This window comes from Pezoporus flaviventris, unplaced genomic scaffold (genome assembly GCF_033815535.1).
Source record: "Pezoporus flaviventris isolate CSIRO_AGI_PZ_B2104156 unplaced genomic scaffold, CSIRO_AGI_Pfla_v1 ptg000001l, whole genome shotgun sequence".
Classification (NCBI taxonomy): domain Eukaryota; kingdom Metazoa; phylum Chordata; class Aves; order Psittaciformes; family Psittacidae; genus Pezoporus; species Pezoporus flaviventris.
Window position 1 is genome coordinate 32370924 of NW_026892549.1, and position 22166 is coordinate 32393089.

General features: G+C 38.8%; 1 protein-coding gene across 47 annotated transcripts in view; it reads left to right on the forward strand.

Annotated features, from left to right (window-relative positions):
• The first annotated feature begins 432 nt into the window (after positions 1 to 432).
• KCNMA1 (potassium calcium-activated channel subfamily M alpha 1) overlaps positions 433 to 22166 on the forward strand; it is a 491027-nt gene continuing 469293 nt past the window's right edge. For 17 of the 47 annotated variants that reach the window (XM_061450773.1, XM_061450799.1, XM_061450834.1 and 14 more), the window contains exon 1: positions 819 to 1291. In XM_061450773.1, the coding sequence (XP_061306757.1) occupies positions 980 to 1291 (312 nt within the window). In that variant the 5' untranslated portion in view covers positions 819 to 979. Of the gene's footprint in view, positions 595 to 816; positions 1292 to 22166 lie in introns of those variants that run through there. The other 30 variants (XM_061450693.1, XM_061450702.1, XM_061450729.1 and 27 more) reach the window with 6 other exon arrangements.

Here is a 22166-nt window from a genome sequence, read left to right on the forward strand (position 1 = left end):
GGCGGCGCCGCACGGGGCTGTCCATGCGGGGCCGGGAGCCCTCCTGAGCCGGCGCCCCCCCACCCACAGCGGCGGCAGCGGCGTCCCAAGCCGAGCCAGCACCCCATCTCCGCGGAGCTCTTCAGTACCCCTGGCAGGGCCGAGTCTGCGGGGCCGTGGCGTCCCCCGGTGGCAGATAGGGAGGGGCGGGAACCGGCGGCAGCGGCGCCTCTGCGCGTGTGGGAGCAACAGCCTGAGCGACAGACTGGGCCCTGGAGGGAGCTCCCGAAGGATGGGCGAGGAGGCGGCGGCAGCGGCAGCGCACGCACAGATGGGCCAGCGGAGGATGAATTAGGAGCCACAGGAGGCTGCTGCCGGCATCGAGGGGGGAAGAGGAGAGGAAGAGGCTGGACTTGGAAGAAGAGGAGGAGGAGGAGGAGGAGGGTGCGCGGGGGGGGACTGAGTATCGCTAATAACAAGTTAAAGACTAATAACAATAATAAGAGATCACCTCCGGGAAGGTCCGCGGCGGAGGCTGAGAGATCCCCGCGGAGGCCAGCGGGGTTGAAGCGCTGGGTATCTTGGAGAGACGCTCCGAGGCATCAGTTTGTGGTGGTGGTGGATGATCTTTTTTAGGGGTGGGCGGGGTGGGGGCTGTGTATGCGGGAGAAGGAAGGGGTGGGAATCGTGAGGAGGAGACTACCTTTTTATAATTAATTTTTTTAAACATTATTTTCGCCGTGCAAGGAGGACGCTCGCAATTCACCGGCCTGGCTGCTCCCGAGGGGGACCCGGGGCTTGTTGCGGGCGCTTTTCTTCTTTTTTTGTTTGTTTGTTTGTTTGTTTTGATTTGGGGCTTTTCATTTCTATTACAATTATTTTTTTTTTCTCCGCTGAGCAGCGGCGGCAGCAGCAATATGGCTGGTGATGGGTTTTTTGGGGGGCGCTGGCGGCGGGAGGAGCTCTCGGAAGCCCCTGCGCGCCCGGCTCGCTGTTAGCTATGGCAAATGGCAGCGGCGGCGGCTCCTACCCGGGCGGCAGCGGCGGCGGCGGCATTAGAATGAGTAACAATATCAACGCCAACAATCTCAACACAGACTCGTCCTCCTCCCCCGTCAATGTGCCCAAGATGGATGCGCTCATCATCCCGGTGACCATGGAGGTGCCCTGTGATAGCCGCGGACAGCGCATGTGGTGGGCTTTCCTCGCCTCATCCATGGTCACTTTCTTTGGGGGACTGTTTATCATCCTGCTCTGGAGGACCCTCAAGTACCTGTGGACTGTCTGCTGCCACTGCGGGGTCAAAAACAAGGTAACTCCCCGTTCGCTTCCCCTCCTGCTGCCGGTGATGGTTTGGTGCGGTCATGGTGGTGGAGTAGTTGAAGCCCAGGCTGGTAAACCAGGACACCTGGGAGAGGTAGCACTAGAAGAGACACTGTGAGCTCCTGTTGGGTGGTGGTGTGCTGTCTGCTGTTGTGGTAGGATCGCCATGGACTGTTGGGAGCCGCAACTGGGGGAGCGTGGCTGGGGGAGTGAGGTGTTGGGTGCAGCCTTGAGACTGCCTCCCTGTCTCCCCCCGGGTCCCGTTGCCCCCCCCCCCCCCCCCCGAGGGGACACACTCGTTTTCATCTGGTGGCGTGAAAGTTATACCTAGTGTCGGCTTGCCCCCACAAAGAGGCACATGCTGGCATGGTGGGACAGCATGGATCAGAAGTTGATATACACCCCCAGGACTGTGTATGATGCAGAGTGGGAGTGGGTGTTTGCTGATCAAAACTCTCAATTCTCTTGTGGAATGACAAACTTTGGCAAAATTGAGAAGGTAAACTTCTCCAGTAAATCTTTTTAAAGCTAGTTCAACTCCCTGAGAATCTTTGACACTTCTGTTTGATAAATTAAATGTAGAGACCTAGAAATATTCAGTGCATTGGAAAATAACACACTAGAGAATTCCTTTAACCTAAGTGTGAAATCTTTGAGTCAACCTCTTTGCCCCTTTGATTTTTGTATGTTGCCAGCTGGAAGAAAGTGTAGTATGTGAAGTACGGTCGGCTCTTGGTTTGAAGGGTCACTTTTCAGACCAAAGGTAAGAACTTGCCCAGGTCCAGACTTCATTTTTGTTTGAGACAAATGGGATAGAAAGTGTTAAGACTCTGTATTTAGGAAAGTGGATTTTGACAGACCCCAAAATAGACAAGCAGCTGGAGTTTCTCCCCTTCCCTTTTCACATTTTTTGGATTACAAATGGAATAATATCAGCTTCAGTTATTCCTGGCACACAGACACCCACAAAAACACACACACCTTTTAATATATGGTTGCTAGGTTGCTGGCTTGCTTTGACGTACAGTGAGCTGTCTTCCCCTTTCTCCTGTCCCTTCCCCCCTAAACACACTTGATACAGCGCATAACCCAGCTGTATGAAGGATCTAACACTTTCGGGAAAACAGAAACAAAAGTTGGAGTGTGAAAAGTTATGGTACTTGTTTGTTTGTGTATTTGGGTTCCGTAAGGTAGGCGTCCAGTTTGGATTGCCTGAATGAACCTCCACGTTCCAGTTGGGAGTAGAACAGTTGCAGTGAACTTGGCCTATCTATGGAAGAAGTGATTGATAGAGATAAGGAATAAATAAAAGCTTTTAACTCAAACTTAAGCTTCAGAAAACCTACCAGGCAGCATCACTTCTCTACAGGCACTTTTTATTTTGTTCAAAACCAAGCCTGAACTTTTCTAGAGAGATGTTAGGTAGGTATGGTGACAAAGCTCAAATTAATTTGTGATAGTAAGCAAGCATGTCTTGTACCATTTCCTACAACAGTAAAAAGTGATTTTCAAGAATGGGTGGATAGTTAAGACGTACCTTCAGTTTCTTCTGTGTGTATTTAGCATTTTCTTCTCCACACAATGAGACAAATCTGCAAGGGATCTTGATGAAAAAAGAAAATCCCACAGGTTATCACCTCGTGTTTCTTTCCTTGAGAGAATGAAAAGTTAGAGACTTGCACACAGACTGCATATGCATGCTGTCTTGGTGGCTGTTGTTGGTTTGATAGTCCATTATTGGAACATAGTTAAAACAAATCATTCATTTCTTAACCAATGCAGAAAGGTACATCCAAATTGTCTTTAAAACCTCTTTGGCTATCAGTCAGCTAAATAGCAGGTATCATTGGGGGGTTACAACATTTCCAGTCTGAATGATTTGCCATACTGCAGCTATGTTGGATTGTAAGATATGAGTTTATTTCATGTTTGAGACCTGAAGTAGCTACGTCCATGAATATGATTGCCTGGGGCAGGAGGATAAAGGCCTCTGCAGGTAGGGGGAGGTATACATCTCTTTTTAGATTGTATTTGTTCCACTTGTAAGGCGTTTCAAGGCTCTGGTGAAGAACTTTCAAGGGCTGATACTGTGCTCCTTACATGCTAAAACAGGGAATTGGAGGGAATTCTGTGTGTGTAAGGAGTAACTAGTTACTGTAAAACACTTGTCTAGAATTTAGGGTGTAAAGGCTAATTGAAGTAACAACTGGAAATGCCTTAAACTTTGCTCTTACCAAACACATGCTTTGAGCTGCATGGTAACTTGGGAAAGGTAGCCGAGGCTGCAGGTGGAAAATGTGAATGCATATATATGTTATGTTGACTATATTGGACCTCATAGCAAAAGTGATTTTACAAGAAGTAGATCCTCCTACTGTGGGACTGATTAAGTTTTCTGCATGTTAGGATCTTTCCTTCTTTGTGCTGCCTCTTCTGCTGCTCCGCAGGTTGTAGCAGTTGTGTTATCCAATATTGTCTCACTATTTAAGTTTCATCCCCCCCTTGTCATTGAACTTAAGGTTTGAATTGGAAAACATGATATAAACAGTTTAACACTTATAAAATGTCACTTTTTTTATTTTCTTTTTCTGTGGAGATGGGAAAGTCGAGATACTGTAAGTCAAGAATATGAAATCTTCTGGTAACAGAATGATAAACATTGCTCCTTAAAATTCCATATCCAATTTATGTCACTGTATATGAATAGAACATGAATTTGAATAATGTATCCAAAATGATTGCTGTAGTTTTAGGATTTTTATGCTCCATGCTTGCTTTGTGAAATGACATTTTAAAAAATCTGTCAAAAAGAAATATGTAAGTCCTGACCTGTGTTGTCAGTCTTTCATGTAATGTAGGAGTCATTACAATTGAAGCCCTTGTATTCCTTTATTTAATATGGTATGCAATTTTAGATGCAAATCTTCCAAAATTAGCTACAGTCATATTGCAGAGACTTAACAAATGCTGTTTTTCTCTTCAGTGTTTACATCTACATATTTAGGAATTGTTAAAGAACTTGTCTTCTCTTTGTTTTTCATTTGTCCCTTGACCGACTCATTTCTCTTGGTGTATGAAAAGTGGAATGAGAGACTGAAATTCAGTAGGCTGGACTCTGACACCATTAATTGTTCTTGTTTCTGGAAATAACAGGAAAAATAGAACAAATATGCATGGTGAAGTACACAGTACACATAGTGGCTAGATGTGTATTTTACACTCTGCAATGCTTTTGATTATATGGATTTGCTGTTGCATTTTCTATGCTCCTAAAGGTAATTTTCTACAGATATTATCTGCTATATGTTTTGGGTTTGAACAAACTCTTAAACACAGAATGGTTTAGATCATCTAGTTCTAATCCCCTGCCATGGGCAGCGACGCCTTCCACTAGACCAGGTTGTTCAAAGCCCCATCCAACCTGGCCTTGAAGCAGCAAAATGAGAGCGTGCAAGTTTGGGGCACATCTGGCTGCTGAAGCTGGCTGGTGCCGAATGAAGTAAAATCAGTATGAAGAATGTGATACTGGACCATATATCACTTCTCCTTGGTTCCCAAACAGTAGTACCCCTGTGTACCTTATGCTTTCAGGGCTCTAGCAGGTAGAATGTATCTTTATCGTTGTGCTCCTGTTGGAATGATTCAAGTGTTTTGAACAGCTCCCCACAGCTCATATATGTATAAAATGAAATTACATTATGATTATAGATAGCCATTGACAGCATGAAATTACAAGCCATAATATTTATCTTTCTTTGATGTTGGACTGCGTATTTGGGAAGTTTAATAAGTTATACACTGCTAGATTTGGTCCGTGGAAACCAAGCAACATTCCCATTTGTTTTTAATAGAATTTTTTTTTTTTTTTTACTGGAAGTACAGCATTTGCAGACGCCTTCTTTCAAAAGTTAAGAATTTTCACTCGGATCTCAAAGGCCTGAGAAAATTTGTAAGTGGAAAAATTTAAATTTTCCCTAAAAGAAGGGAAACTGGCTCTTACATAACTAGGTTTGTTGGTTTCCTAGCAATACCTGTGTAAGCATCCTCTCCAAATAAAACTAAAGAAACGAAAGGCACCACTTACTGAAAGAAATCCTTAAGAGTGCATTGGAAGGCATGCGTGGACACATAACACAGGAGACCCTTTCATTTAAATGTGTTATGTGGGAACCTCACCTTGACTCTCTAGAAGATGTCCCAAGCAGAAGCGTATGAACAACTGGAAGGCTCAAGGGATTAGCAGTGGACTGCAATGCATTTTGCTTGTTAGTCACATGTGCAGCCTGGCTCAAGGCACTGAATCGTTCCTGTCTCATGGCTATCAGGTGGTCTGTGTGTAATTACTCTGTGAGCTTCCCACTGGACAGGTTGCCAGTTGAGACATGGACATGGTGGAGAGGTCAAAGACTGAAAGAAAAAGTCCTCGTAGCTCTTTGTGGATGGTGCTTCTGCAAGCAGAAAAAGGCATGGTATGGAGAGGTGTGTGCTGCTGTTTCCCATGCTGTGAGAAGGAAGACAGGTTCTGCTGTCTGGAGCTCATAATGGATTTCACATTTTATCAACACACAATAAAATTGGTTATGCATGCAGAAAAGAAAATATATAGACAAGGATTTAAGCTGTAAACCAAAATGTTATTTTGATACAGTATCATACACACTTTCAAGGCTTTGCAACACATACATTTAAGGAGAAAATCTGCACTCAGAAAGAATTTGCAGCTCTCACACGTTTGCAAATCTGTAAATGCTGGTTGGAAACCATTAGATTTCACAATATTTTCCAGTTTAACTCAATAGAAGAAATGTCTGTAATAGGGAACACAAAGCTTTTAAATAGCAGTGATAGATGTGCTCAGTTTTGATATGGTGGGATTTCTGAATGCAGTTTACAGCCCCAGAGATTTGAAACACTGAAAATTTAGAGCATGCTAGTCCTAAATATCATCTCTGCAGGGACAGGATCTCATGATTCTAATTAAAAAAGCAATGATGGTCCATTTCTATTCAACGATGGTCTTGTACTATTGCCAGAAAGTAGATTGCGAATCTTAGTCACTGAGCATCCTTCCTGGGACAGATCCTAAAATGAAGCAGTAATGTCTTGTTAGCAGGCAAGTTACAGAGAAATGGTCAGTGTTTGTTCAGTGTTGACACTACTATTCTGTGGATTCCAACTCAGAATTACAAAAGTTTATGTGAATTTCAGGGATAGCTGGTAATAATTGCTTGAAAAGATGAGGCTGTAGTTCAGCAGCTGTAAGGCATTCTGTAGTGTGAAGTTGTAGGGCACCAGTTCCACAGAAGCTGGTGAGATGTAAACATAACTCCAGGTGAAATTAGGAGATGGGGTATCCTTTTGGTTCTATTAAACATACCTAGTCACACTGCATAAAATTATGTATTTTGCATATATGAAAATTTGTGAATTATCAGAAGTCTGAGGAGGACACAGTGAATACACCTTATGGAGGTTTTCTAAAGGCAAGATTGCTGAAACATTATGTGTGGGTGTTAATGATTAAGAAATATTTTTTTTCCCCACATATCATTTCAGTGACAAAAGGTAGGGGACTACATTTTAAAAAGCTGTCATAAAATACGTGTTTCTTGTAATGAGTTCAAAAGCTAATGGTTGAAGGCTTAGAAGCATGGAATCATAGATTATCTCAAGTTGGGAGGGACCCATGAGAATCAAGGAGTTCATCTACCTGCTCCTAGCAGGAACCTGACTCTTCCCCTCAGCCTATGAACTGAATGCAAAACTCCGTTGGATCACAAGGCTAGGCTGGAGTTTATGGCAACTTTACACAGGGCTAAATACACGAATTCCACATTAGACCTCGTCATTTGTAAGTGTGAGCACTTTCTCTAAGGTAATTAGGTCACCTTTGATGGCAGTGGAAGGTGGAAATGCAGCAGAAGTTTGTTAGCGCTTCTACCAGTAATACAGCTGGATGAATAAATGAGAAAGAAAGATCTTCCATGCCTCTCAAAGATGCATTAGTCAGAAAGGGCCCATTTTGAATCCTGATGGTATTTATAGCCCGAGAATACATCGGGTTTGCATCTTTCAGAGGAACACTTTATTCCCATATATAGTATGCATGGTTCTGTTTAAATGAATGTGCTGCCACTGAAATGTGTTGGGTTCAGTTTGCTTTGAGATGATATATTGCATGTATTTGTCTGTTTGAGAGTTACAGAAACGGAGAGTGTTATCCAGAGCCTGTTGAAATAGAGGGAGGCAGGTTTTGGACTCAGGCCTAGATATTCAGAGTGTTCTAGATGAATCAGATATTTTTTTAAAAAATGATTCTTATGTTAACATTCTGAGCTTTTAAAAGCTTTTTTTTTTTTTTATTGTATTGACTTGGCTTGTGGCCATTATGTCTGGGATTTCAACATTATAAGCATAATATTTAAAAACCACACAAGGTGTGTTTCCATTCCAGTCAAGACTTACACCTTCTGCCAGGCCCCCGTTGGAAATCAAAATCTTAGTGCTTGAAATGCTGATAATAAATACCCTATCATGGCATCTCTCCTGCAAGCTGATGTGTAGTGGTAAATATTGGCTCTTTTTTTAGAACTGCAGTAAGTGCACATTTAGTGGAACTGGCAAAGGTCCCTTGCTACATGGATCACCTGCAGGACAGAGGCGCGTGTTCAGCCCTAAGTCCTGGAAATCCTTTTGCATGTCCTTAGCTTCACTACCTAATTTAAATATCAGAACTGCTAACATCCAATGGAGAAAAAAAAAACTAAATCTCATCACCAGACTGGAAGAGTGTTGGGAAGTACTGTAACATCATCAACAATTGTAGCGTAACACAACAGGGCCAGAATTTGAGTGGCTTGTCACTCTAACTGTTATACACCAGTAATACTGTGTTGCATTTTTTTTGCGCCTTATATACCTACAGTTATAATAGAGTTTTGTTTCCTTTTGTCCAAGCAAATGTTGAGTAAATATTTGGCATTTTCTTTCTTGTTACATTTAATACATTTTTCATTATATCTTTTACATTTTTATGTGATGGTTTAGCTCTTATTTGTTAGACTAAAAAGGTGACTCACTTTAAATTTGCTGTTATTAATGAGATTAGCACTACTGGTGTTGGATTAATTTTCTATTTTAAGTATAGGGGAAACATTTTATTTTTTCTGTTATTCCAGATAATGGCTTTTTAAAAAAATTGTTTGCAAATGGTGACTTTAATATTGCAAAAATAAAGTGAAATATATTGGAGTGTTTCTTTGTTTAAGGATCTTACAGTTTTTTTCTAGTATGAACTCTGTTAAACTCACTTTAGTTGTGATTATGCATGGGTATTCTCCTGGGCAGAAATAATTTGAAAGAGGTTATTAGCTTCTTCAACCTATAATGGTCATAGCTGGTGTGTAGCACTTCACATGCTTTCAGGTATAGTGAATCCTCTTGCTACAAGTGATTTGACATTTCTTTTTTGAAAGTGAGTTTGCTGATCAAGAGGCACATGTCGTGTGATGTTTTTACAGTTCTAGGTTATCGCACTGTAAATATTGTTTCATAAGATAGCTGATAAACCCTGCTTGGGTCTTAAGAACTGAAGGAAAACCCCCTCCTTTTTCCTTTTCCTTTTAGTCACAAGAACAGCCTAGTTAGGACAAAATATCTCAGGGTCTGTCCCCTGAGGGGTTTTTTAAAATACTTTGATTATATATATACACTTCTTATAAATTGATTTTGTTATGTGGGAAGTTTTTCCAACTTTTTATGTTAGTTTCCTTCATTCCTGATACATTTATATCCAAAGGCTGCTAATTGCTTTAGCATCAGAAACAGTGGACTGCTGGTTTTATGTTTGCATCATTTTCATATCACTTAAGGCTCTCAGCTATAATGCATACTCATTTCCTTGCATCCTTTACGGTAATGTTATTTTTCCGCTGTCTGCAGGATAAGTTTATAATCACCATTTGTTAATGTTGTGCTTTTTCTACAGAGACATGGATTACATGCTTAAGGAATGAGGTCTTCTTTTGAGAGAGGGTCTGGTTTTCGGTTTAAAGCCATACAAAATTTTAGCTCACTAAATGCTGGTTTTCCTCTTCTGGCCCTGTCTGATATGTGCAAGTTACAGTGTTGGCTTTTCATGAATCAGAAGAGGAGACTGTTGTTCCTAAAAGAAAATGATACTAAAAGCTTCACAGATTTGATACTTGCAAAAATAATTTTAGTTGCTTTGCTGGAATTTGTCCCACGTTTATAATAAAGTTTTAATTTACTAAAAGTGGAAAATGCTGTCCAAAGTGTGGAGCTTTGACTCTGCCTGTAAGATTTAAGTGATAAAATTTTAATGTCAACTTAAATGTTATGTACTGTAGGAAAACCTTGGTATTCAGTTGCCAACTGAATGATAAGATGTGATTCCAGAAATCGAACAAAAAACGTTATTAGATTTTTTTTTAATTTTTATTTCCAATTGATGGCATTATGTTTTTATGAAGTTATGCATAATATTTAAAGAAAACTCACATAGTTTAGGTTAATGAACAGTGAACAGCTAAAATCCAGGAACCTATTACTCTTTTTTAATGTTGACCTTACACATCATATTCTGGACTTGAGTAGGGTTTACCTAATCCCCTGGCTTCTCTTCTCTGTGTATATAAACATAGGAGAAGGTACTTCAGTGTCTGGAAAATTACATACCATTTTAAAGGTCTTTAAAGCAGCAGTGTCTCTTGCAGCTAATACTCTAATTTTCCTTTACCTAAAAGGTTGACCACCCCCCCCCCCCAATCAAAGTATTTCAAGCTGATTGCTCTTAGAAATAACTTTAATTAAAAAAAAATTCTTCATGCTCCCGTATTGAAATTGTGAGGTAATCAGAATACGCTACAATTTCTATGGCTACAGTTGCTTTAATAAAGCTGTATATAAACTTTTGTTTTCATTGACTATCCATGCGATTATTTGTCTTTATGTTCTTTAAAGTGAGAAATGCTAATGGCTTACAGTTAATAAATCTTAATCTTGCTTCTATACCAGCTGTGTACAAAAGTAAACTGTATTCTTACAATTGATTACAGAGACTATATTTAGAAACTTTCCTGTCTTACTGAAGAGTGGTTGAATGGGAGAACGGATATTCATAATCTGTAGAGGGGGGAAAATAGGTTGGCCTCTAGGGTAAAATGTTAACTTACTTTTTTAACTATTTTATAGGCTTGTCTGATTGCTTTTTGTACAGGAAAAAATAGAATATTCAGTTTTGAAACAGCCAGCATTTCTGCCTGCAATGGGTCAAGGCTACTGCAGGAAAGACTTGACAGACTTGCGTTGGACGCAGTAAGAGAGTAAACCTGCTGTGTTACTACTTGTTAAAATCCTTCACTAATGATCATCCAGGGTATGGCTGAGTCTCTTAAGGAGGTGTGTCACATCACACATGAGTTGACTTACAGGGTGTGGGTGGGTGTGTTGGAGGGGGATGGGGTATAGAGCACAAAGCTCCAGGCTCCCATTCAGTACTTACCTAGCTGCACCTGTGTGCAGGGGAACACCAGTTTGGTTTAGAACATACCTGACTGCATGATTATGTCTGTGACGGTCTGAGCCACATTATGTAGTGTTTGTGTCTACTTTATGACTTGGTATGAGGTGAAGGTGATGTAAACCATGCCAGATTTGACCAAATGCCTGTTGAAGCTAGTTTACATCACTTAACCACTTTTTAAAAATCAAGTTTTATCTGTCAGAGTGAGTTAAGTGTTTTGAGGCAGCAGTAATTTTCTTTAGTCTTCAAAGGCTGGACATCACCCTGAGGTGATGGTTTGACAGTACTAATAAATCCAGACTTTGAAGTCTGAGAGGTGACTTCCTTTAAGGTTATCTGAGCTGTGTTGAGACAGCCTGTGACTGACAGGTGCTAGTCTCTTCAGACCTTAAACCATTAGAATTGTTTTTAAGCATTTTTACTGAGCAGAAAAGATTTCAGAGGTAAAGGTTGAATACTGAAAAGTTTTTAAAATGAGTGTGTTTTGTTATGTCATTTGGTGAATATGGCTTTGTTTACTTCATCATTTTAGCTGGATGATGAATACACTGTTTAAGGTAAGCTCTAGCTTTTCCAGTGTGTTTAAGTGGATTCCCTTCAGGTGTAACTATGTAGGAAGAGGAGCTCCAGGAGCACACCTGATCTACTCCACCAGTTAATGGACATACAGTCACCACAGCTGGGCTAGATTAGTCTTGAGGGTATAAATGCAGAAGTACAGGACACTTGGAGCCCTTATGCTGTTATAGTGTATCTCACTCCTTGTAAATGTGAAGTTAGCCGTGTTTTTAGAGAAGAATCTTGGATGAGTTTTTTGGTAAGCTTCTGGCTTTTTTGTTTGCTTTTAAAACCATTGTACAATGTATGTACAGCTTCCTGTAACTGCCCTTCTAGAGAGCTCTTTCTTTTATTATGCTATAACTCTGACTTCAGTGTTAAGCTTGTGCTTGTAGGCTTTCTGTCTGTGCCCTTGGCAGGCTGCCTTGGGTGGGCTGGCTGGCTTGGCCTGGCTGGCTGGCTGCTGAGGATGGACGGTGACCCAGCAGGCTGGCAAGGATGATGGTAGGGTTGTAATTGTGAATTACATCTTATTGCCTTAAAATGTCACAGGTGTGGGGCTGTGATAGAAGTATTGATTAATTTCAGTGTAACCAATGCAAAATGATTCTTTTTTTTTATTGATTTTCTGAGAATCTTGGCAAGTGTCTGAATGTTTATATGGATAAAGGTATTATTACTTGTCTCAGCTGAAAGGGAGGAAAATGGGTTTAGGATAGGTTGTTTAAAGAAGTTGTTTCCTATATGATTTGGCCTGACGCAACAGGTGCCCAGGTTGTTTTCAGGGTGCCTTTCCTATCACAGAGAACTTGAGCTCTGGAGCTTTTTATTTTCAAAGCATTTATTAGAAGTGAGGAGAAAAGTAATGATAACTTTAATTAAAGGTAAAAGTTTTAGAAAAACTTCTGGCAATAAAATAAAATTCTATGGACTTTGTGGTGGGTTTTTATATTCTCTTAGCTCGATAAAAAATGTTTATGATCAGGAAGCAGAGGAACCATTTTAAGTGGGAGCTTTTTTCATAACTGTGTTTCTCAGATTGAATTGTCTTTCTGTTGGGAAAAAGTTTTCATTGTGGAAGTGGGTTGTTTTTAACAGTGTATGTAGGATTGTAACTTCTGCTGGTTTGTAAAATACTCTTCGGATTCTAAGTGGTATGTAAATGTAGGCTATTGTGTAACTCCAGTAGCAAAAACGTAAAACCTTTGAATTAAAATTGAAGCTTCTAACAGTTATAGGCAAATGAGCATGTGCTATGAGAGCTGAAGGAAATGATGGTTCACTTAATCTCAGAACAAATTATGTGTCGTAATACCATAGCAGTGTTTTGCCTGTTAATATCAGTGAAAGTAGAGTGTTCTCCTGTAGTTAAACTGATGCTGGTTCCTGGATTTTTTTTTTTTAACACAGTCAACTTAATTTGACTTAATTGGGCATGTTTCTAAGAATTTAAAGGAAGAATCTGCAAAACTGAAGTATTAGATCATACTTTTCTTAAAGAAAAAAGATTTTAAATTAAAATACTGGTTTAAATCAGTGCAGAACTTGTAGAAGATGCTGCATTGATGTAAAGTACTTTTAAAAAAATAATTAGATTCTTCAGAACTGAATTATAGATTGCTTCTATTTGTCTTCTGGCCTCAGGTTTCTGATTGGGATACGCAGTCTTGAGCTGACACTCGTTAACCGTTTCACCAGGCTTCTAAAGGCGAAAACCTGGGATTCTCGTGTACTTGAGTGACACCTGGAGCTAAAACTTTGAGAATGTTTTAGCATCAAGAGAAATGCTGTGTACCTGATATGGAAACAGACTTTAGACAGGTGGCAGCACTCATTGTTAACCTATTTTGTGTTTCATATTGATATGTTTAAAGTAAAATTCATTCCTATACTGTGTCAATGCTTCTGCACCATTTAAGTTCCATTTTGAGGGATTAAAGGCTTGTAGGTTTTGTAGTGTTTTCTGCAAGTAGGAGAATTCATTACTATGAATATATGTGATACTGTTTTAAAAGTGTTCTGCTCTATGCAGGGAGCATTGTGTATTCAAAATTGGACTTAGGAACTTAAAAGGTCTATCTGCACTATTTTTATTATCGTTATATTCAGAGGCCGGATGGTTTTGCAGGCTTAGTTATGCCAGATCCTATTACCGGCTTTGACAAAGGAGTGATTCTCTGCCTCATGTGTCTTATGATCTGAAAGCAGATAATAAGGAAGAAGCCAGGAGAGGGGAAGTGTTGTGAAAGAGCTGGTTTGCCCCAGTCCATATAAAGGAACCTAGTGATCAAGCTAAGCAGATGATTTCATTAATGTACATCCGCTCACCCCATTTGTTAAATTTATGAAGAGAACATGGTTTGCGAGTCCATTAGAGCAGTTACTATTTTTAAAGAACTACAGGTGGTTAAAACTTGTTGTGCCATACTAAGTTCCCTCCTTAAAGATTTATTTTTTACACAAGCAGAAAATAAAAGGAACAACAACTAAAATTTTGATTTTGGATGAAATGAAATACTAGTTGTAGTGTGTTGAGGAATTTGTAAGAATAGAAAAATAGAGTGGTAGAAGGAATGAAGACTGATGACAAGGTCATCTGTCTAGTTCAGTAGGCAGTGTACGGGATTCACTTCAAATGCTTGCTCCACTGCCATTTAAAAAAAAACCATCAGTTTGAATACACATATCCAAACTGGATTTAAAGAATAATGTTACTTTTATAATCTAGGAAAGTTACCAGTTACATATATGCTTGTTGATTGTACTATTTTTAGCTTCTTTGAACAACACGTGTTTGCCCTAGATACTTATTTGTGAATGTTGTATTCTGTTCTTAAAAGGAAAATCTGTCTGTGTCTAGATTCTTTTTCTGTATCCAAGAAAGGAAAGAATTGGGGTTCTTGTCAGGGCTTTACTACTTTGAAATTCTAGGAGATGAGGGTATTTAACTAAATCTAAAATGGACCCATCTGGTAGTGCTAACAGTGCCAGAGGAGAACAGGTGAAAGAACCTGAGCCAGAATAAACATATAGTGCGTTATATGGCATGTGGTGTACTTTGTAACACCTCAGAGGACTAATCCTGGAGTTAGGCTATTTAATATTTGTATAATGTTGTTTTTTAAGTCAGAGGGTTAATGTGGTAGTTTGAAATGCTTTTTTCTGGTGCACTGCTAAAAAGCTAAATATTTTTTTTTTCAATGTTAACACATTAAATTTGTTTAATCCATCCTTTAAACAACATAAAATTTCCTGTATGGGTTTATTTGAGAGTAAATGGGTCAACACTGGTGAAACAAAATGAAAACAAGTCACTATTTCAGAAAAATAGTACACCTGTTTAAAATTTGGAAAGCTACTATCCAAACTGAAACTTGTGAAAGGTATGCTGCCAAGCCTATTTTTGCCCCCAAATTATGTTTGTGTAAGAATATAAGATCTCTATGCAGATTTTTTTTGTTGTTGTTGCCAGAATTGCCTCCTTCTTTAAGTTTTCTGCAATACTTGCAATGTAGTCATCGCATCACTGGGAATAGGAATGTAAAAATTGACTGTAAAAATTGAATTATATTACCTGATTTGGGAGGCATACAGAAGGTAAACAATATAAATGCTGGGAAGAAGTGAATTAAATTAGAAAAGAAATGGCAATGAGGAGATTAAAAGATGGTGTCTGTGTGCAGTGCAGGGTTTATAGTTTGGCAGGGCCCCTCAGCACACATTCCCTTTTTATTATGGTACCAGTTAGACATGATTTCTGTGTCATTGACTATGTTACAGAGCATTTGTCTGATAGAAGACTTCTAAAGTACGATTACTGGGGAAATATAGTTCATGAGGGCAGGGCAGATGCCTGGACCTTTTGGCATGACTTTAAAATACGTGGAGAAAGTAGGCCATAGGGCTTTTTCTGAACTTAGGAGCTTAGTAGTTAGATCTTTATCCAGCTTAAGAAAAATAAATAAATCAATCTCATTATTTGCCTTGAAGTCAAATTCCATTGTCATCTATCAGTTTTTTCATCATCCTCTGTGCTTTTACTTGTAGTTTAAAAAAAAGGCCAACAAACCAAACAAACCACAACAAGAACACCTTATATAAAGGTTGGAAGGAGCTAGTCTCATGTCTCACTTGAATCTCCACCTCTCAAGTGAAAGATTCTCAGTGATTTTGTGAGATTGCGTAAATGTTGTTTGAGGACTGAATTTTGTTTTTAATAAATAATTTTCAGGAAAATGTAGTTCTGCCAAAGTTGGAATGCTAACAAAACTGTCAGTGTAACTGGGTTTTATTTACTGGGGGTAGGGATAACATGATTCTGAAACTTCCTTTATTTTTCTTTTTTGACAGGAAATCAAATGCTTGAATTTAGTCTCATATTTTATTTCATATTGTAAAGTGAAAGCCAAAGTGGGTTAATAATTTGACTCATATTCTTTCAGGAATATTATTTTAACAAGTCTTTATAGTTTTAGGGAGTTCTCCATATTAGAACTTAATTTGTTGATCTTAAATTTCTGTGCGATGCATCAGTTCTTAGCTCTGCCCAGCTGTATTCTCTGAATGTTTCTGCTCCTAGGGTATGGCTATATAAATATGTATATGTAAAATACATGTATTTATACATACAAATGTGACCAAATCTTTTATGAACAATTGCATGAAAGTTAGAAGTTTTTAAAATGCACTGTTCTTTTAGACTATGTGTGTTATGCTCCTTTTAATGCCATAATAGGTGGTGGAAAGTGTGCAAGAATTGGCAATTAAATATGTTTCTATTTGGTAGGGATAGGATAAATTCTACAAACCACCTCAAATCAATGTATTAGATGACAATAAGGAAGGATTTAGCACCTCAGAGACTATAAATGCCATGGTCAGCCATTTAATTGGCTTTTAATAATTCTTCTGTTTTCAAATAATTGTAGATTTGTTAAGAATTTTATGTGGCTTACTTGTTGAAATAGCTATTATAGCAGGGATGCGGAAGTACATTCTAACAGGCATACTTATTGAATGGTGAGCCTCTGGGAAATTTAGCAGAGGATTTTGAGACTGTACTGAAAGAAAGTGTCAAGATGAGAGCAATATACATCACAGAAGTAGCTGGTCTGTAAGAAGACAGCGAAAATAAAATGTTGAATATTACATAGGGTGGGCTTTTTTTTCTTTTTCTTTTTTTTTTCCCCTTCAAACCCCCCCCCCTCCTTTTTGTTTTTTCTTTCCTTCCCAGCTGCTTGGTGCATTCATGCTTTCCTAGGCCACTCCTACACTTGCCTTCAGTGCATAGTTTTTGGACTTAGATGAAAGAAAACAGCATTAAACAAACTGAAGTTCTATTCTGTCAACGCAGAATGAGGTATGCATGGCAGTAAATTACATGAGACTATCCTTGCATTACTATTTTTTAATTTTTTTTTTTTCCCCAAAGGTTAACGTTAGAATGTGGAAGCTGTTGCTATATCGAGTGTAATTTGTAGTTCCTGGTTAGTGGCAGAATCTTGTCAAGACTGAGTGCCAGAAGTCAGAGAAGGTTTGATGCTGTTTCTGTGTGCTTACATGAGAGATAAATTGACGATATCCCAGGCTATTCTACTTTGCAAAGAGAGCTCTTAAGTAGTTATTTGCAGTACCTATGGCAGGGTAAATGGGTAACGTTACTCAAAAATTTGCTACTCCATGGTGTTGGTCAGTTGATTTGGAAATGCATGCTACATTAAGTTGTGCTATAATGTAGCAGTCTTACTTTAACAATAGGTGCCTTCAGGTTTTGTGCCCACAAAAAAAGGGAAATACCTCACTTTCTTCCTTTGTTCCTTCCTTTATAAGCCTCGTGAGTACTTCACAGAGGTAAGTCTGAGCTAGACCAGAAATGGATTTAGGCCAAGAAGGAGGCTTCCAGGTTGGATCTGGTCGATCAGCGTAGCAGAAATTGACAGTGCCCTGTGGTTTAAAGGAACTTGGAAGTCTTTGACTTCTAAGAGTGCTGAGATGCCTGCAGTCTGGAGCTGTAAGTGCTTGCTTTTAGTGAGAAATTATACCTTACCTGGTTTTTTGTTTATCCAGATAGCTTTCTGATTACCTTTGTGCTGTACAATGTGATCTTTTTATCCTGTTTGAAAGAAACTCTGTTAGTGTAGAACTTAAGAAGTAAACATTCATTGTATAGGTACTTAAAATACAGCTCAGGGACCAGATAATGGTTAAAACCAGAAGTTTTCTATATTAACCTTTTCTGGTAAAAAATCGAGGCTAACCAAGTTCCTATAATAAATTTTACACACTGATAGTAACAACAGAGGTTAAAAAAAGCTAATGCTTTCTCTCTCAGTGCAGTTACTGGTAGAAATTGATTTTAAAAGTTATCAACTAATAGATTTTGGTAATTTCAAATAAAATGGTAATATCATTTCTTAACTTTTCCATATGGTCGCATGGAAGAAAAAGTAGTGTGCTGTTTTATCACAACCCACTAATGATACTACTTAAAGAACTGTGTAAGCACTTCTTGGAAGTGGCTGTTTCTATTAATCCAGAGTGAAATTTAACAAAATACCCACGTAGTCATGTGCTGGTGAAAAATGCAACTTTTGATAGCATTACCTGGAATGACTTTTATTCTTGGGCTCTTACTGAGATTTTAGTCCTCAGCGCCTAGTACTGTCTTAGTTGGGATCTTTGTGTGTGGCATTTGTACAAACATAACTGGCAAATTTACAGCCAAAACCATTCAGAGGGTTTTATTAGTGCAGATCTAGTATTTCCTTTTAGTTTGCTTTTATCCTTCATCTAAATTATAGTACTGTGGTATACTACAGTAAGAGAGACATGGTATAAAAAGCTGTGCTGTACTGATTGTGTTTGCCACTTCCTAGTATTTTTATTTTTCTGTTGCGGAGGCTACACACTTCTTTCTTTGTCTGAGTAATTTTCCAATGACATATTTATTTCATCATAGACTTAAAATCCCCACTGTTTGTGCAGCCAAATATCAGTTTGGTTACCCACCCTTTTCCTCTCTTCACCCTCTACTCTCTTCCTTTTGCAAATAAGAGCCATTCTGTGGCTTTGTACAAATACCTTCTTCTAGCATGTTGTTTTTGGATTATACTGAATGATCATCACACAAAGCTGTGCATTCTTGAAGTAACATACTCTCCCTGGGGACATTCAGGGCCAAGTTGGATGTGGTTCTGAGCAACCTGGTCAAGTGGAAGGAACCCCCCTTCCTGTGACAGTGGAGTTGGACTAGATGACCTTTGAGGGTCCCTTCTAAACCAAACTATTCTGTGATTCTGTAATATGCTGCTTAGTGCCAGCACATGCTTGTGTACAAGTCCGTCTGGTATTCTCCTAATGGTGTTGGAACCCTATGGGTAAATGATAAGTTCCAGGTAATGCATGCAGTGTGAAGGGATATCTGCCTGCAGGACATAAGGGTTTGGCTATGGAGATCTATTTAGCCTTGGGTGCATCCTCCTTGGCAGCCTGTGTATTACTTTGTCTAGAGAGTTGTAGGGTTTCTAATTCTTTGAATTTCTTCAATCATTACTTACTAATCTGACAGTTTGGTATGAAGTCTTATTATAATGGTGACTTAAGTCTCATTACTATAATAATAACTTCCCCAACAGTTCTAAGGTGGAAGTTCATCTTTGTGCAGGCTTCAGTAGAGGAGTCTTGCAGAGACCTTCTATGTTGTGCTGACTGTCTGAAGGTCTTTCTTGGGAACTGGAGGTGGTAAATAGAGGTATTTTCCTTATTCCTGAAGAGAAATAACTTTCTCTAGATTCAGAAGTGCTATTTTTTTTTTTTTTTACTGCATCGAGCAAGTATTCTTAGTCAAATCAGATTGAACTTGTATTGATTAGGACTGAAACACTTGTTCTGTGACGTTCTTGTAACTTTCAGTTCATATTGAAGACACTGTCAGTTGAGGTTCTTAAATCAGTATGAAATTCTTAACTACGTAATTTATTATTGTTAGGGATACGAATAGGTCAGTGCCAAAGCCTGAAATCCAAATACAGGGTTTTAGAATCCAGTCCAAGTATTCAAAGTAAATTCAGCAAATCCTTGGCCAGAAATGGAAGCTTTCCAGCACTCGGATCCAAAGCCATTCATTGTCATTGGTGACATTCCAGCATTTGAAAATGTTAGATGTTTAGATTTAAGTATTGAAAGTCCTCTGATAACAGGTGTAAGGAGGTTAAAGACCTTAAAGCCCCAAGAATGGCAGGGATTTTGTGATCTTCTGAGTAGACTGTTTCCAGAGATGAAATCTTCATTTTAAAGAGATTCTTCGGCAAATATAAATTTTCCACGGAGTTGAATAATGAAAGAAGGAAAAAAAAAAAAAACCCCGAAAACAAACCCCAAAACACAACCTCCAAACAAAATAGAAACCAAACCACAAACAGTAGTCTTAAATATGCCTTACAGGAACTGGCATTCTAGTAGTACCAGAAATACTGTAACTCAGTATTTTATTTTTAGCTACGTACAGATCCTGGAGGGTAACAAAGATGTATATGATGCTGGAATAGTTGTTTGGTTGGGGTGTGTGTGTTGTTTATTGATTTATTTTGTGGTGTTGTTGAGTTTGGATTTTTTTTTTATCTCTGATAACTTTTTTTTAACCCATTTTCCTTTAACGGTCTTAGTGAAACAACAAAATGGGTCCCATAAGCTTAGGAGAGATGTCTCAAATTTTGAGTAGCTGTATTTTTATTCTTTTTTTTTTTCCAGTTTGAGGGAGTCCCTGCTAAATAATTTCAAACAGAACATGTTTAATTAGTTCTAGGATCACTATAAAATACAGATCTAAACCACCCACATGTAATGCAACAGCAGTTGCCAAAATTTCAGTGTGTTACATAGGAAGTTAGAGCTGGGCAACAATAGACTTGCTGTCAATTTTGTGTGAGAGGGTGAAATGTGTAAGAGGGTGAAAAACATCAGTCATCAGTTAAGTGGAGCATAGCAGCTGTCTAATAACACATGAAGCCCTACAGGAAAGAAAGAACAGTAAGGAATATTATAGTTAACACAAATTTGGCTTCAGGTATTCAAGGGTGTTTACCCAAAATGAAATTTGTCAAGAAGCTCAAAATTCAAATAATCTCATACATACATGCACACACATAATTATTTAGAGTTGTAAATAAAACCTAGAAAGTAAGCCATTTTGGTATTTTGATGAGAAGTTGAGTTTTGGATAGTAAACTGGAGAGAAATGTCAGATCATGTAAGAGCCTACAAAACACTCTTTGCTTCTCCACCCTGTATCTATTTCTCACCCTATTTGTATCCCATAAACTCTGCCCCTTCAGCTTCTCTGGAGGCTTCCTTTATCTATATTACACAAGATCACATTTCTTTACTCTTCCTGTGTTTGCTCTTCTGAATGTGTGTATTGTGCAATGCACAAGAGGAGCAAGAATAACGAGAACATGCTTACAGAAAACTGAGATCCAGGGGTTATGCTTTAGCAGCAGGGTATGAAAGTCATCCAGGCATATGTGCTCCTATCCAACATCCCAGAAAATGGAGGAATACAGCAGTTGTATAGGGGGGCGGAGAATGCTGTAGCTTTGAAAGGGGAAAGCAGAATACTGTATGGAACAAGGAATGGCCTGAAAATAATCTTCAGGATTCAGTAAATGTAAAAATATCAGAAATATTAGTCACAGGTCTGATTGATAGAAAGATAAACTGCAATATACAGAGAAATTCAGCAACTTTTTTTCTTCCTGCGAGAATGACATCAAAACTTCAGTAGAAAAGTAGTGAAGAGCAGCTATAAACCTTCATGGGGTGGAGTGTTTTCATTAAAGGAGGTTGCCCTAAAGGAAGAGGAGTGAAGAGGGGAAAAAACCTAGCGGGTACCACATCATTCAGGATGATTAATTGCGTTAAAGAGGGTGGGAGTCTTGGCTAGACTGAAGGAAGCTTGTTGGTAGAAAAAAAGAACTCTTTTTAAATTTGCTTGGTCAGTGTCCAGTGCCCTGTTTTTATCCAGTGTAAATAGGAAAAGATTGTGGTATGTCACTATTGGTCTTGGTTTATCATCCAAACACTTCTTTCACTGACTTGAGTGGTAATTTTGTGTTCTATCCAAAGTCCAAATACTTCTCTCTGGTGTTAGAAAAACAGTTCCTTAAATAGATTGCCATTTATGTTTCTTTAGAGTATTTGAAGGCTAGCGGGCTGCTGTGAAAGTTCCTCTTTTTAAGGCAGGCCTGGAATACTAAAGGAATACTAAAGGGAACAAGTATTATATGTAGTAAAATGAGGGTAATTCAAGACCACCAGAGGAACCAGAAGTTTACTTCATAAAAATGGAAGCTGAAATAATGTAATCATTGTATGTCCCTTGAAAACACAGCTTTTTAAATGACACTTTTATAGCCTTTGAAAGGCCAGCAGTACAAGGAGGATATTTTTTCAGTTTGTTTTCCAGGCGTTTTAAATACAAATGACCTATGTAAATTCCAGGATAAAAGCATGAAGAAAATTGCTTATTTTTCTTCAAGCTTTAGGAAAGAATGTAAGAATATAGTATATCATGGAAAAAAGAGAAGCTTGTAGAATGCCAGAGTACATCGATGCTTCTACTTGCAGCTATCTCAACTTTAGTAGTTGATTTGAGTTCTGTTAAAAGAAGCTTGGCACAGCTGTGATCCCCTGCTGAAATATAAGTATCACAGTATCTTTTTTTCTTTATTAATCATAAATGTCAGTGCCTTACTTGCTTTTACTT